This window comes from Aythya fuligula, chromosome W (assembly GCF_009819795.1).
Source record: "Aythya fuligula isolate bAytFul2 chromosome W, bAytFul2.pri, whole genome shotgun sequence".
In the NCBI taxonomy this organism is placed as follows: domain Eukaryota; kingdom Metazoa; phylum Chordata; class Aves; order Anseriformes; family Anatidae; genus Aythya; species Aythya fuligula.
Window position 1 is genome coordinate 10,455,589 of NC_045594.1, and position 15,644 is coordinate 10,471,232.

General features: G+C 47.6%; 1 protein-coding gene across 1 annotated transcript in view; it reads right to left on the reverse strand.

Annotated features, from left to right (window-relative positions):
* The window catches only part of LOC116501292 (very low-density lipoprotein receptor-like), a 51,458-nt gene extending 46,111 nt beyond the window's left edge, over positions 1 to 5,347 (reverse strand). The window contains exons 1-2 of the mRNA XM_032206810.1: positions 4,065 to 5,347; positions 2,358 to 2,490 (exon numbers count right to left, since the gene is read on the reverse strand). Of these exons, the coding sequence (XP_032062701.1) occupies positions 2,358 to 2,490; positions 4,065 to 5,337 (1,406 nt within the window). The 5' untranslated portion in view covers positions 5,338 to 5,347. The remainder of the gene's footprint in view (positions 1 to 2,357; positions 2,491 to 4,064) is intronic.
* Positions 5,348 to 15,644: the final 10,297 nt, after the last annotated feature.

Below are 15,644 nucleotides of genomic sequence, written 5' to 3' on the forward strand. Positions count from 1 at the left end.
GCAATTCCACCAATGGGTTTGCCTTTTCCTGAGGCAGGAGTAGCCCAGGCTGGTTCACCCAGCATGTTTTTTACGTGCACTACAGGAACTTTATCCCCATCTAAAGTACGCAACAGGTTGGATTGGGCAGGTCCAGCTCGGTTGGCAGATCCCCTAGTATTGACTAACCAGGTGGCCTTTGCCAAATGCGTATCCCAATGCTTGAATGTCCCAGCGCCCATTGCTTTCAGTGTAGTCTTTAACAGTCCATTGTATCGTTCAACTTTCCCGGAGGCTGGTGCATGATAGGGGATGTGATACACCCACTCAATACCATGTTCTTTGGCCCAAGTGTCTATAAGTTTGTTTCGGAAATGAGTTCCATTGTCTGACTCTATTCTTTCTGGGGTGCCATGTCGCCATAGGACTTGCTTTTCAAGGCCCAGGATAGTGTTCCGGGCGGTGGCATGGAGCACAGGATATGTTTCCAGCCATCCGGTGGTTGCTTCCACCATTGTAAGTACATGGCGCTTGCCATTGCGAGTTTGAGGGAGTGTGATGTGATCAATCTGCCAGGCCTCTCCATATTTATATTTCAGCCATCGTCCTCCATACCAAAGAGGCTTTGACCGTTTGGCTTGCTTAATTGCAGCACGTTTCACAGTCATGAATAACCTGTGCTATAGCGCCCATGGTCAGGTCCAGCCCTCGATCACGAGCCCATCTGTATGTTGCATCTCTGCCTTGATGGCCTGAGGTGTCATGGGCCCATCGGGCTATAAATAATTCACCTTTATGCTGCCAATCCAGGTCCACCTGAGCCACTTCAATCTTAGCAGCCTGATCCACCAACCTGATCCTGGTTGTTTTGATGTTCTTCAGTAGCCCGATTCTTGGGCACATGAGCATCTACGTGGCGTACCTTTACAGCCAGGTTCTCCACCCAATCAGCAATATCTTGGCACAGTGCAGCAGCCCAGATGGGTTTGCCCCTGTGCTGCCAGTTGTTTTGCTTCCATTGCTGTAACCATCCCCACAGGGCATTTGCTACCATCTATGAATCAGTGTAGAGATAGAGAACTGGCCACTTTTCTCGTTCAGCAATATCTAAAGCCTGCTGAATGGCCTTCACTTCTGCAAACTGACTCGATTCACCTCCCTCAGCAGCTTCTGCAACTTGTCGTGTAGGACTCCATACAGCAGCCTTCCATCTCCGATGCTTCCCCACAGTATGACAGGACCCATTAGTGAACAGGGCATATTTCTTCTCCTTCTCTGGTAACTGGTTGTACAGTGGGGCTTCTTCAGCACGACCCACCTCCTCCTCTGATGATATCCCAAAGTATTTGCCTTCTGGCCAGTCCATAATCACTTCCAAGATTCTTGGGCGACTGGGGTTTCCTATTCGAGCCCTCTGAGTAATCAGTGCAACCCACTTGCTCCATGTAGCATCAGTTGCATGATGCGTAGAGGGGACCCTTCCTTTGAACATCCAGCCCAGTACTGGCAGTCGGGGTGCCAGGAGGAGCTGCACTTCAGTACCGACCACTTCCGAAGCAGATCGAACTCCTTCATATGCTGCCAATACTTCCTTTTCAGTTGGAGTATAGCGGGCCTCAGATCCTCTGTATCCCCGACTCCAAAACCCCAGGGGTCGACCTCGAGTTTCCCCAGGTCCCTTCTGCCAGAGGCTCCAGGTGGGGTCATTCTCCCCGGCTGCAGTGTAGAGCACATTCTTTACATCTAGTCCTGTTCGGACTGGCCCAAGGGCTACTGCATATTTTTTTTTACCTTTTTTTACCTGCTTAATTTGTTCAAAGGCTTGTCCTTACTCAGGGCCCCATTCAAACTCATTCTTCTTATGGGTTACTTGGTAGAGAGGCTTTACAGTCGGACTGTAATTAGAAATGTGAATTCTCCAAAACCCCACGACAATGTGGAAAGTTTGTGTTTCTTTTTTGCTAGTTGGTGGAGACATAGCTGTTATTTTGTTGATCACATCCATTGGGATTTGACGACGTCCATCTTGCCATTTTATTCCTAAAAACTGGATCTCTCGTGCAGGTCCTTTATTTTGTTTTATGGCAAAACTGCCCTTCAGAAGGATTTGGACTATTTTCTTTCCTTTCTCGAAAACGTCCTCTGCTGTGTCACCCCACACAATAATGTCATCGATGTACTGCAGGTGTTCAGGAGCTTCCCCCTGCTCTAGCGCAGACTGGATCAGCCCATGGCAAATGGCAGGGCTGTGTTTCCACCCCTGGGGCAGCCGATTCCAAGTATATTGGACTCCCCTCCAAGTGAAGGCAAATTGTGGCCTGCACTCTGCTGCTAGAGGGATGGAGAAAAATGCATTAGCGATATCAATTGTGGCATACCACTTGGCTGTCTTCAATTCCAGTTCGTACTGGATTTCTAGCATGTCCGGCACTGCAGCACTCAGTGGTGGCATGACTTCATTCACGCCACAACAGTCCACTGTTAGTCTCCACTCACCATTAGACTTCCGCACTAGCCATATGGGACTACTTAAAGGGGAATGAGTCTTGCTGATCACTCCTTGGCTCTCCAACTGACAAATTAGCTTATGGATGGGAATCAGGGAGTCTCGGCTGGTGCGATATTGCCACCAATGCACAGTTGTGTTAGTGATTGGCACTTGCTGTTCTTCGACCCTCAGCAACCCCACAACAGAAGGGTCCTCTGAGAGACCGGGCAAGGTAGACAATTGTTTAATGTCCTCTGTCTCTAAGGCAGCTATACCAAAAGCCCACTGGAACCCTTTTGGGTCCTTGCAATATCCTCTTCTAAGATAGTCTATGCCAAGATTACACGGAGCATCCGGGCCAGTCACAGTACAGTGCATTTGCCACTCATTCACAGTTAGACTCACTTCAGCCTCCAATACAGTTAACTGCTGGGATCCCCCCGTCGCTCCATATGTTGCAGGAAGCACGGCCGAAAGCACGACAGACACCAGTAGAGTCAGATCATGCTCCATTTTATTGTCCGAATAGCCTAACTTTTATAGAGAACTTAACAGGGGTGGACAGTGTTTCACACAAGATTATTGGTCAAAAGCACTCAGACAAACAGCTACAAGAAAACAACCCCACCTGCAAGAAAACAACCCCCTTGTGATTAGCAGTCACATAGACCTTGTCCTTGAGGCCAGCTACTGGTAACAATATTTTCCTGAATTCCTCAATTGGGCGATGTGGGAACACTGTCATGGGAACTTCTCATAGTTGCCCTGGTAGCTTGGTTTGCTCAGCTACAGCAAGCCATGGGATTTTTGCTGTTTCAAGAAATCCCTCAACAATTCCCCCTTCTTCTTTTGAGCAAACCAAGCTTGACACAGCAGTTTTACAAGTAACTCTTTAGCTATACTTACAACACACAACGATGATTACCACCACCATAAACCAAATCCTTAATCCCCTTGTGATTAAACCCAGCAACCATCTACACTTTGTTTCAAACAAGTCAGTGAACCATTGATTGAAAGAATTGATACCATATTGAATCTTTCTCATGTGCTCTTTCAGGAAAGTAATGGATTTGTGAATTGACTCATTATGATCAGAAAGGTTTAAACGGTACATTCCCTTAAAGTCCTCACACCCATTCCTTTGAGCCAAAAGCAAGATCCTGTAAAAGCAGATGTCGCAGACTATTTTGATCTGGTAACATCTCCTCAAGTATCTCTGTTGTGGCATAGGCTTGCCTCTCGGCCCAGCATACCAATTTTTCTAAGTTGTTACGTGTGGCCGCAGATGCCACTCCAGGCACTGAAATTGCTAATGCCGCTCTAGCTGCAACCCCACACAATTCAACATTATCATTGCAATCCAATGCAAGCAATGTCCATTTATGTCTGGTGATCTCACACAACTGTAACAAGCTAGGAGCAAATACAATGAATTTATCTAAGTAACATGGACATCTGATAGCATTTGCAGGGATACCTTGCCAGGCCCCATCCCCACAAATCAGAAGCACATCAGGAGGTAAGGCCAAAGCTGTACAATTGTTCCAAACACTGTAGTTGTTACCCCTTGTCTCCATGCTATAAACCCCTAAACCCTGCTTAGCAGCGTCATTGCAATCACAGGTGTTATTTGTGTCTTTGTACCAGTATGGCCTTTTCCAGGTTCCTGTAGCAGGAATCATCTGATATCCACGGCTACGTTCACTTTTGTAGCCACCTTTCAGGTTGATACACATTTGACTACAGATACCAAGGTTTTGACATTCATCAATGTCTCCACAGTTTCTCTTGTCTATAAACTCAAACCCAGCTGGACAGTCACATTCATTTATGATGCATTCCTCCAGGGGCTCATCACCCCAGTCCTTGCAGTCTCTCTGCTGGTTACACACTTTATTGATATCTATGCATTCTCCACTTCTGCACTTGAATTTGCCAGGTCCAGAGCACTGAATAACATTGTTACAGTTTGCTTCATCAGTGCCATCCAGACAGTCTCTCACACCACTGCACTGCCTACTCCCATGGACACAGTTCCCATCTTCACATCTGAACTGGTCTGGCCTGCAGGTCCAGGAAGGGCAGTTAATTTCATCACTTCCATCCTTGCAATCAGGATCTCCATCACATCGCCACTTCTTGTGGATACATTCACCTGAGCCGCACTGCACCTCACTCGTAGAACACTTCACTGGAGGTGCAGGCTGGCGGACACACTGCTCCAAAGATTCATCCGAGTGGTCGGAGCAGTCAGCATCATCAACACACACCCAGCTGATAGGGATGCAGGTAGAACTCTTGCACTGAAACTCATGAACACCACAGGTAGGAGGTGCACACTCCAGCTCATCGCTACCATCACTGCAGTCATCTTGAACATTGCAGACAAAGCTTTTGGAAATACATGGCCCACTACTGCATGTGAATTCTGCTGCACTACAAGTCACAATGCCACAATTCTCTTCATCTTCTCCACTGTCGCAGTCCTTTTCACCATCACATTTCCAGGACACTGAGATACACTGGGTTGACTGAGGACCATAGCTGATTTCATTTACCCGGCATGTTCTCGTATGACACAGCTCAGCACTCTCATCAGACTCATTTTCACAGTCCGGATCCCCATCACACTGCCATCTATTTGGCACACACTGACCACTGTTGCACACAAAGTCAGATTCAGCACACGTCTTCTTCACACAAGCACTCTCATCACTGCCATCTAAGCAGTCTTCACATTTTGCTCTAGCACCTTTGGCAGCAGTGCACAGGCTGGCGAGGGCGAGCAGCAGGCAGAGTGCCCCGCAGCGCGGCAGCACCCACCGCCGCCCTGCACCTGTGTCACTTATACTGCTCCTATTACCCATGCTGTTAGTGTCAGTGGCATCCTCCTGGTACCGTTTCTGTCTTTGTCGCCCCTTACTCTCCCCCTTTTCTTTTTTACCACTGACCATTCACCACAAATGGGTGAGACACATGATTACTAGTTAGGAAAGAGAGTGTAACGTCTGCTATACGGCTGCAGGCAGTGCCAGCTGCAACCCTAGAAGCTGTTTCTGAACGAGCCTGACTGACGGTGGTCATTTGGCAGTGTAATCTGCGTCTCTGCTCTCCTGCCCTGCAATAGAGCTAAATCGTCATTAATAGTCTGTAGAATGTGGCAACCCCACGGAATGTTATCCAGAAACATAGTTATAACACCCATCTGGGGACGAATAGTCTTTTTTGCATTGCAAGATAACTTCTTATAAAAAGAATGCCAGAGAGAAGCAGCACAGCCGCTGCTGCCGCTGTCTCCATGGTTACGTCAGACAGGCTGCAGGGTCCTGATCTCCGCCCCTCTGCTCTGTGCCGACTCGCCACACGGTGAGGGTCGGCCGCCATTGTCCACTGACGCCTCTGGTCTCCCATAGCAACTCGATCTTGGATGGCCCGTATCGCACCGCGATTACTTCAATTTCATGCGATTACTTCAAATTTCCCGCGTCCCCCCGCGATTCCGCGTCCCCCCGCGATTCCGCGTCTCACCGCGATTCCTTTTTCTGCGTCTCTCCGCGATTCCGCGTCTCACCGCGATTCCGCGTCTCTCCGCGATTCCGCGTCTCACCGCAATTCCCTTTTCCGCGTCTCTCCGCGATTCCGCGTCTCACCGCGATTCCGCGTCTCTCCGCGATTCCCTTTTCCGCGTCTCTCCGCGATTCCGCATCTCACCGCGATTCCCTTTTCCGCGTCCCCCCGCGATTCCGCGTCTCACCGCGATTCCACGTCTCTCTGCGATTCCTTTTTCCGCGTCCCACCGCGATTCCGTGTCTCTCCGCGATTCCCTTTTCCGCGTCTCACCGCAATTCCTTTTTCCGCGTCCCCCCGCGATTCCGCGTCTCACCGCGATTCCTTTTTCCGCGTCTCTCCGCGTCCCGTTTCTCACCCCGAGGCCGTTGCCCAGGTCGGTTAGTAGGGTGTTTCAATGCTTCTCTCTGTGCGGTGGTCGGCTTGCCGTGTGCCTCGGATCTCACGGCGCCGCTCCGATGTCCCGGTGCTGCTCCGATGTCCCGGCCTCAGCCTGTTCGGGTCTCAGCCTGTTCGGGCGCCATATGTTGCAGGAAGCACGGCCGAAAGCACGACAGACACCAGTAGAGTCAAATCATGCTCCATTTTATTGTCCGAATAGCCTAACTTTTATAGAGAACTTAACAGGGGTGGACAGTGTTTCACACAAGATTATTGGTCAAAAGCACTCAGACAAACAGCTACAAGAAAACAACCCCACCTGCAAGAAAACAACCCCCTTGTGATTAGCAGTCACATAGACCTTGTCCTTGAGGCCAGCTACTGGTAACAATATTTTCCTGAATTCCTCAATCGGGCGATGTGGGAACACTGTCATGGGAACTTCTCATAGTTGCCCTGGTAGCTTGGTTTGCTCAGCTACAGCAAGCCATGGGATTTTTGCTGTTTCAAGAAATCCCTCAACAGCCATAAATACAGATGGTCTCTGGCCCTTTCTTTATAGCTTGATGGCATTAGAGTACATTGTGCACTGGCGTCTACTACAGCCTTATACTTCTGTGCGTCTGACGTGCCAGGCCATCGAATCCACACAGTCCAATAAACTCGATTATCCCTTTCCTCCCCCTGGCTGGAGGCAGGGCCCCCCTAATCCTGGTCAGAATCTTCTTCGTTTCTGTGTTTGAAGGACTGCCTGCTGGAAGTTGGAGCAGCAAACTTTTCAGAGAATCCCTTTTTCTTGATTGTTTTCTTTTGCAACTCACGTACCCGTGCCTCTAGGATCGCGGTAGATTTCCCGTCCCATTTTCTCATGTCCTCTGCATGGTCTCATAGGTAAAACCACAGGGTGTCATGGGGTGTGTACCCACCATATCGTCTTCCTTGTGCGGATGAACGCCTATCCCTGATAGCTTAGACACTGGTTTGTACAGGTGGGGAGGAGGAAAATAATCTCTCTTCGAGTTGGTGGAACTTTTCAGAAAGTTTCTCCATAGAATTCTCTTTTATTTGATGGACACTGGTTTGTTCAGGTGGGGAGGAAGTTAAATTCTCTTCAAGTTGGTGGACCTTGTCATAAAGTTTCTCCACAGCTGAAACACAGGCCTGTAAGGAAGAGGAGAGACTTTCTTCATACTGCCGGAGTTGTTTAGCCACTTCATCCACTGTGGGTTCCTCATCTTCTTTCCAGGCCATTATTGCCAATGAGCTGGCATATGATGATGGTGCACTTTTATCCTGCTTCGAGTCCATTATGAGATTTTTCTTTCTGATTTTAACTTTTAACAACTCCTCTGTAGGAACAACTGCACATGTACTAGGGTCGACGGGTGCTTTCACTCTAGTATAGTGAGTCCAACCTTCTTCTGCAGTTCTTATGGCTGTTTCAGTTGTTAGTATTATTTGGAATGGTATTTCCCATTCAGGGCGGAGATTTGATTCTTTCCAGGTCTTGATCAGGACCCAATTTCCTGGTTGATGGTGATGAATGGGGAATTCCAAAGGTGACAACCGACAACCCAGAGGTCCTGAGAGATGACAAAGAAGAGGACAACCCCAGAATACAGTTCTTAAGAAAACTCTCTTGTTTTGAATTGTGGTATCTCATCCTTTCTGCCCAGATAGGGCAATCATCTCATATGCAGCATCTCATATGGTGAAATTCCTATATCCTTTCTTGGTGCTGTTTGAACCTGTAGGAGTAAGCATTTTACCCAAGGAAGTTGGGTTTCTAACACTAATGTAGTTAATTGCTTCTTTAATGTCTGGTTCATTCGCTCCACCTTCCCAGAAGAGGAGGGGTGCCAGGGTTTGTGAAAATCCCACTCAATCTCTAAGGCCTGCTTTAACCCTTGCAGTAAAGCTTTACACCCATCCAGTCATGTGGTCAATTAGGACAAACAAGTAACTCAGTAAAGTCTACCTGTATACTTTGGAAAGGTCAAATCCCTGGCTCCCGTCTCACTCTAGGTAGGTTACGGATGACCTTTTTATTCACCTTTTGACATACAGCAATATTCTCTGCATATAATCCTCTAATAATCCGCTGCATATTTGTTTCGCTAAAGTGTTTATTCCTACACAGACATACTTTCTTAGCACAATATCACACATTGCTTGCACCTCCCAATGACTCTTGATGTAAAACAATTAATATTTGCCTCATTGGTGCTTTATTCAGCATTTTTCTCCCATTAGGGAGTATCCTTTTTCCCTCAGACTTCATGGCTCCTGATTCTTTAAAAAAATCTTTCTCTTAAAACTTTTTAGTTCTTTCTTAGTTCTTTCAATTTCCTGAATCCTCTCTGGATTTATTCTTCATTTTCCCTCAGACATTAGATGCCTTATATACTTGACTTCTTTTTCTACATATTGTAATTTATTTTTCCATACTCCCAAGCCCTGCTTTCCCAGAAAGTTGAATAGTTTGTTAGTAGCTTCCTTCACAACTCTTTTCTCCTGTCCTGACAATAAAAGATTGTAATAAATGACTGAGTCCCAAATAGGATTGCAATTAAAGTTTGCAATTTATTGAACGAATAGAGGCAAGCAAAAAGCGCTGGGTGCGCCAGGAGTCTCTGCTCCACCAAGACGCACACCTGTTACATCAGGTGACTGGTTTTTATGCTCCTAGGCTAATAAATATGTTTTGCCTGCTTGAATGCTTGCTTTTTAAATTTGGCTCTGATAAAGATTATTCTGAGAGTGGTTTTGGTTCTGACCACTTATTATAACTGGTGCCGTGACTCGGATGCAGGTCATTTTGGTCTGGGATATGAGCTCGGGGGGGGCGCCCCATCTTTGGATGGCCCTTGGGTGACTGACCCCTTGTCCAAATCCTGTACATCCGAACCTTAAATTTGGGCAAGCAGGCAAAAGAATCCCGGGGTACCCCATAATTTTTGTGCACGAAGATCCGAACGAAGACTCAGGATTGAGTGAGTATTGATAAGCGGTGCCGTTCGGTCGGGGTGGGTATCCCAAAGTGCGATTAAATGAGATGCTCCTGGGGAGCGAAGTGAGTACGGACCCTCCTGTAGTGCGGTTCTCATTGCCCGCGAGGGTGTGGGCCATGAACGAGGGGAGCGTGTGTGTGAGTGTACGGAAGGACTTTGGAAGATGGGGCAGAAGAAAAGCAAGCCTTCTGACCCCATGGGTGGCCCTAAGGTAGGGTTGCCCAATATACCGACAGAAAGTCCCTTAGGGTTGATGATTGCCCGCTGGGATGACTGGCCTTTGAGACAAGGCAAGATGAGAGAAAAGATGGTATATTACTGTATGCAGGTGTGGGGAGGGAAACAAATAAGAGGAGATCACCTATACTGGCCTGTTTTTGGGTCCTTTGAGGATTGGGTTTGCCAAGCTCTAAATATATATGTGAATTCCAAGGAACCTTTCAATTCAGAGGAAAGCGAATATGCTGGCTTATGGATAAGATCAGATACCCGGACTTATGTATTTACCCTAAAGGAAAAGGGTCAAGAGAATCCCACAAGGAAGACTAAGAGTCCTGAGGCCCCCCCCATGTCCCCTCCTCCCTATGTCCCTCCCGCTCCTTCACCAGACCCTATCCCTCCTCCTTCCTCCCCCCCGCACCTTCCAAACCCTCCGGACCTCGACCCGGACTCCCTCAGTTCCCTTAGGGAAAATCGAAGAGTAACTAGGAGTCAAAGTAGAAAAAAGGGGTAGTCAGAAGGAGGGCTTTACCCCCTAAGAGAAATAGCTATGGGAGGGCCGCAGCTGGGAATGGGGTTCGTATCTGTTCCCCTGAGTTCAGGAGACGTGAGAGAATTTAAGAAGGAAATGGGGAATCTTTTGGAGGATCCCCTGGGAGTGTCTGAGAGGCTGGACCAGTTCCTGGGTCCTAATGTATACACCTGGGAAGAGTTGCAGGCAATTTTAGGTATACTTTTCACAATGGAAGAGAGGGAAATGATTCGGAGGGCAGGCATGAGAGTTTGGGACCAACAACACCAACATGGTCCTGGCGCAGATATAAAATGGCCATTACAACGACCGAACTGGGACAACCAGAACTGTGAACATAGAACCCATATGGTAGATCTGCGCACTATAATTGTTCAAGGGATTAAGGAATCTGTTCCTAGAGGACAGAACATTAATAAAGCATTTAGCAAACACCAAAGGAAGGATGAAACCCCTACTGAGTGGCTAGAGAGACTGCGGAAGAATCTGCAGCTGTATTTGGGATTAGACCCTGCCACTCCCGTAGGGCAGGCTCTATTGAAAACTCAGTTTGTGGCAAAATTGTGGGTGGATATTAGAAGGAAACTGGAAAAATTGGAGGATTGGCAGGAGAAGGGATTAGATGAATTACTGAGGGAAGCGCAGAAGGTGTACGTGTGGAGAGAGGAGGAGATTCAGAAGAGGCAGGCAAAGATTTTGGTGGCGGCAGTCCGAGAAGGACAAAAGGCAGCTCCAACCCGTAAAGGGGGAGCGGGTATTTCAAAACCCAGGGAAAAGCCCCACAGGAGTCAGAGTGATTTGAGGGACATGAGGCAGGTTAAGTGTTTCTATTGTCAGAAGAAAGGGCACATGAAGAGGGATTGCAGGAAGCGCATGCAGGATGAGCAGATGTTTAAGGAAGATTAGGGGGTTCAGGGGCTCTATTTGCTGGGGACCCATAAGAAAACGGATCCCTTGATAAAATTAAAATTAGGTCCTCAGCACCAAAAAATGGAGTTCCTTGTGGACTCAGGGGCAGAAAGAATTACTGTAAAGGCTGTGCCCCAGGGATGTTCGCTTTCCCCAGAGAAATTGCAAGTAATAGGAGCAAAAGGAGAACCTTTTAAGGTCCCAATAATAAAAGGAGTAAAAATAGAAACCCTATCTCGGTGTATAGTAGGATCCTTTTTACTGGTACCCAAAGCAGAATATAACCTATTAGGAAGGGATCTAATGGTAGAACTGGGAATTACTTTAGAAGTAAGAAATGAGGAAATCGTAGTTAAACTGTGTACCCTCACTATGGAAGATGAGGCAAAAATCAATCCTGAGGTGTGGTACACTCCTGAGTCAGTGGGGAAATTGGACATCACTCCTTTTGAAATTACCATTAGAAATCCTGAAATCCCCATTCGAGTAAAGCAGTATCCGATGTCGCAAGAGGGTAGAAAGGGGTTGCAGCTGGAAATTGAAAGGCTATTGAAGCAAGGGTTATTGGAACCTTACATGTCTCCCCATAACACTCCTATACTACCCATTAAGAAGTTAGATGGCTCTTACCTTTTAGTCCAAGATCTAAGAGAGGTAAATAAGAGAACAGTCACCAGATTCCCAGTGGTAGCCAATCCGTATACCTTGTTGAGCCAGCTTTCCCCAGAACTGAAATGGTACAGTGTTATAGACGAAGGATGCCTTTTGGGCTTGTCCCTTTAAGGAAGAATGCAGAGATTACTTTGCCTTTGAATGGGAGGATCCTGAGACCCATTGGAAACAGCAGTTAAGGTGGACCGTGCTTCCGCAGGGATTTATGGAGTCGTCGAACTTGTTCGGGCAGGCCCTGGAGCAGGTATTAAGCACCTATGAACTAAACCCAGAAGTAACGCTGGTACAATATGTAGATGACCTGTTGTTAGCAGGGGAGAGTCAGGAAGCTGTGAGGAAAGAAAGTATTAGGTTACTGAACTTTTTAAGCTTAAAGGGACTAAAAGTATCCAAATCCAAGTTACAGTTCACTGAAGAAGAGATGAAATACCCGGGACATTAGCTAAGTAAGGGGACTAAGAAATTAGACCCTGAACGGGTGAATGGCATCCTGTCACTACGGGCACCAAAGAGTAAGAGACAAGTAAGGCAATTGCTGGGTTATTATTAAGGCAATTACTTGGTTATTGTAGGCAATGGATAGAAAATTACAGCAGTAAAGTAAAATTCTTATATCAGAAATTGATTGGGGAAGGGCTAATAAAATGGAACCAGACAGACGAACAGTGCTTTGAGGATTTAAAAACAGACTTAGTAAATGCCCCGGTGCTAAGCCTACCTGATACTAGGAGACCCTTCTATCTGTTTGTAAACACAGAAGAGGGAATGGCATTTGGAGTTTTAACACAGAAGTGGGCAGAAAGAAAGAAGCCCATAGGTTACTTTTCAAAATTGTTGGACCCAGTTAGTAGAGGTTGGCCCACCTGCTTACAGGCTATAGTGGCTACAGCCCTCTTAGTTGAGGAAGCCAGAAAAGTCACCCTGGGGGGAGAATTAAAGGTATACACACCTCATAACATAAGAGGGGTGTTACAAAAGAAAACAGATAAGTGGATTACTGATGCCAGACTATTGAAGTATGAAGGTATATTAATACACTCCCCCAAATTAGAACTTGAAACAACTAGTTTACAGAATCCAGCTCAATTTTTATATGGGGAACCAAGTGAAGAATTGACACATGACTGTGTCCGATTAATCGACTCCCAGACCAAAATAAGGGAAGACTTGGAGGAAGAGGAATTACCAAATGGGGAGAAATTATTTGTAAATGGATCATCAAGGGTAATAAATGGGAAACGAAAATCAGGTTATGCCATAATAGACGGGAACACTATGGAGGTAAAAGAATCTGGTCCCTTGGATACGACCTGGTCAGCCCAGGCATGTGAGTTATTTGCAGTATTAAGGGCTTTACAGCTGCTGAAAGGAAAGATGGGATCTGTATTTACTGACTCCATATATGCATATGGAGTGGTGCATACCTTTGGGAAAATCTGGGAAGAGTGGGGGTTAATAAATTCTCAAGGGAAGGGTCTGGTACACGAGGCTCTGATAAGGCAAACTCTGAAGGCCTTGAGAGGACCTAAGCAGATTGTTGTTGTACATGTAAAAGGCCATCAGAGGTGTACCTCTATCCAGATAAAAGGAAACAATTTAGCTGATGAGGAAGCAAAACGGGCTGCACTATTGGTAATGAAAGAAGCAGAACAGGTCAGAGAAACAGCAGGAGGTAGCAAGAGCTTTACTGCCCAAGAGGCAGAAAAACTGCAACAAATGGGAATCGTTGAGAAGGAAGGGAGGTGGGCACTTCCCAATGGGAGGGAGGTTATTCCTAAAATCATGGCGTGGAGAATAATGAAAGAATTCCACAGGCAGACCCACTGGGGAGTACAGGCACTTGTGGACCGCTTTGGAACTAAGTATATGTGTATTGGGATTTACGAAATTGCTAAGAGAATTGTAGGGGAATGTTTAACGTGCCAGAAGGTTAATAAGAAACAGCTTAGAGAAAAAGTGTCGGGAGGGCGGGGGCTAGCTAAGAGACCGTTTGAAAAGATACAGGTCGATTTCACAGAACTTCCCAAGGTTGGGAGGTATAAGTACCTTTTAGTATTGGTAGATCATTTAACCCACTTTGTAGAAGCCTTCCCAGTGGTGCAAGCCACTGCATGGATGGTAGTAAAAATTTTGTTAGAAAACATTGTGCCGAGATTGTGCCTTTTGAAGGCCAAAGCTCATCTGGAGCTCAATCTGGCTACTGCCGTTAAAGATAACAAAAAACGTTTCTATAAATACATCAACACAAAAAGGAGGACTAAGGAGAATCTCCATCCTTTACTGGATGCGGGGGGAAACTTAGTTACAAGAGATGAGGAAAAGGCGGAGGTGCTCAATGCCTTCTTTGCCTCAGTCTTTAGCAGCAATACCGGATGTTCTCTGGATACTCAGTACCCTGAGCTGGTGGAAGGGGATAGGGAGCAGGAAGTGGCCCTCATTATCCATGAAGAACTGTTTGGTGACCTGCTACGGCACTTAGATGTGCACAAGTCGATGGGGCCGGATGGGATCCACCCAAGGGTACTGAGGGAACTGGCAGAGGAGCTGGCCAAGCCACTGTCCATCATTTATCAACAGTCCTGGCTATCAGGGGAGGTCCCAATCGACTGGCGGCTAGCAAACGTGACGCCCATCTACAAGAAGGGCCGGAGGGCAGACCCGGGAAACTACAGGCCTGTCAGTTTGACCTCAGTGCCAGGGAAGCTCATGGAGCAGATCCTCCTGAGAGTCATCATGCAGCACTTGCAGGGGAAGCAGGCGATCAGGCCCAGTCAGCATGGCTTTATGAAAGGCAGGTCATGCCTGACGAACCTGATCTCCTTCTATGACAGAGTGACGCGCTGGGTGGATGAGGGAAAGGCTGTGGATGTGGTCTACCTTGACTTCAGCAAGGCTTTTGACACCATCTCCCACAGCATTCTCCTCAAGAAACTGGCTGCTCTTGGCTTGGACTGGCGCACGCTTCGTTGGGTTAGAAACTGGCTGGATAGCCGGGCCCAAAGAGTCGTGGTGAATGGAGCCAAGTCCAGTTGGAGGCCAGTCACTAGTGGCGTCCCCCAGGGCTCGGTGCTGGGGCCGGTCCTCTTTAATATCTTCATCGATGATCTGGACGAGGGCATCTAGTGCACCCTCAGTAAGTTCGCAGATGACACCAAGTTAGGTGCGTGTGTCGATCTGCTTGAGGGTAGGAAAGCTCTGCAGGAGGATCTGGATAGGCTGCACCGATGGGCTGAGGTCAACTGCATGAAGTTTAACAAGGCCAAGTGCCGGGTCCTGCACCTGGGGCACAATAACCCCAAGCAGAGCTACAGGCTGGGAGAGGAATGGTTGGAAAGCTGCCAGGCAGAGAAGGACCTGGGAGTGATGGTGGATAGTCGGCTGAATATGAGCCAGCAGTGTGCTCAGGTGGCCAAGAAGGCCAACGGCATCCTGGCTCGTATCAGGAACAGCGTAACCAGCAGGGCTAGGGAGGTGATCGTCCCCCTGTACTCAGCTCTGGTGAGGCCGCACCTCGAGTACTGTGTTCAGTTTTGGGCCCCTCGCTACAAGAAGGACATGGAGGTGCTTGAGCGGGTGCAGAGAAGGGCGACAAAGCTGGTGAGGGGCCTGGAGAACAAGTCCTACGAGGAGCGGCTGAGGGAGCTGGGCTTGTTCAGCCTGGAGAAGAGGAGGCTCAGGGGCGACCTTATCGCTCTCTATAGGTACCTCAAGGGAGGCTGTAGCGAGGTGGGGGTTGGCCTGTTCTCCCACGTGCCTGGTGACAGGACAAGGGGGAATGGGCTTAAGTTGAGCCAGGGGAGTTTTAGGTTAGATGTTAGGAAGAACTTCTTTACTGAAAGGGTTGTGAGGCATTGGAACAGGCTGCCCAGGGAAGTGGTGGAGT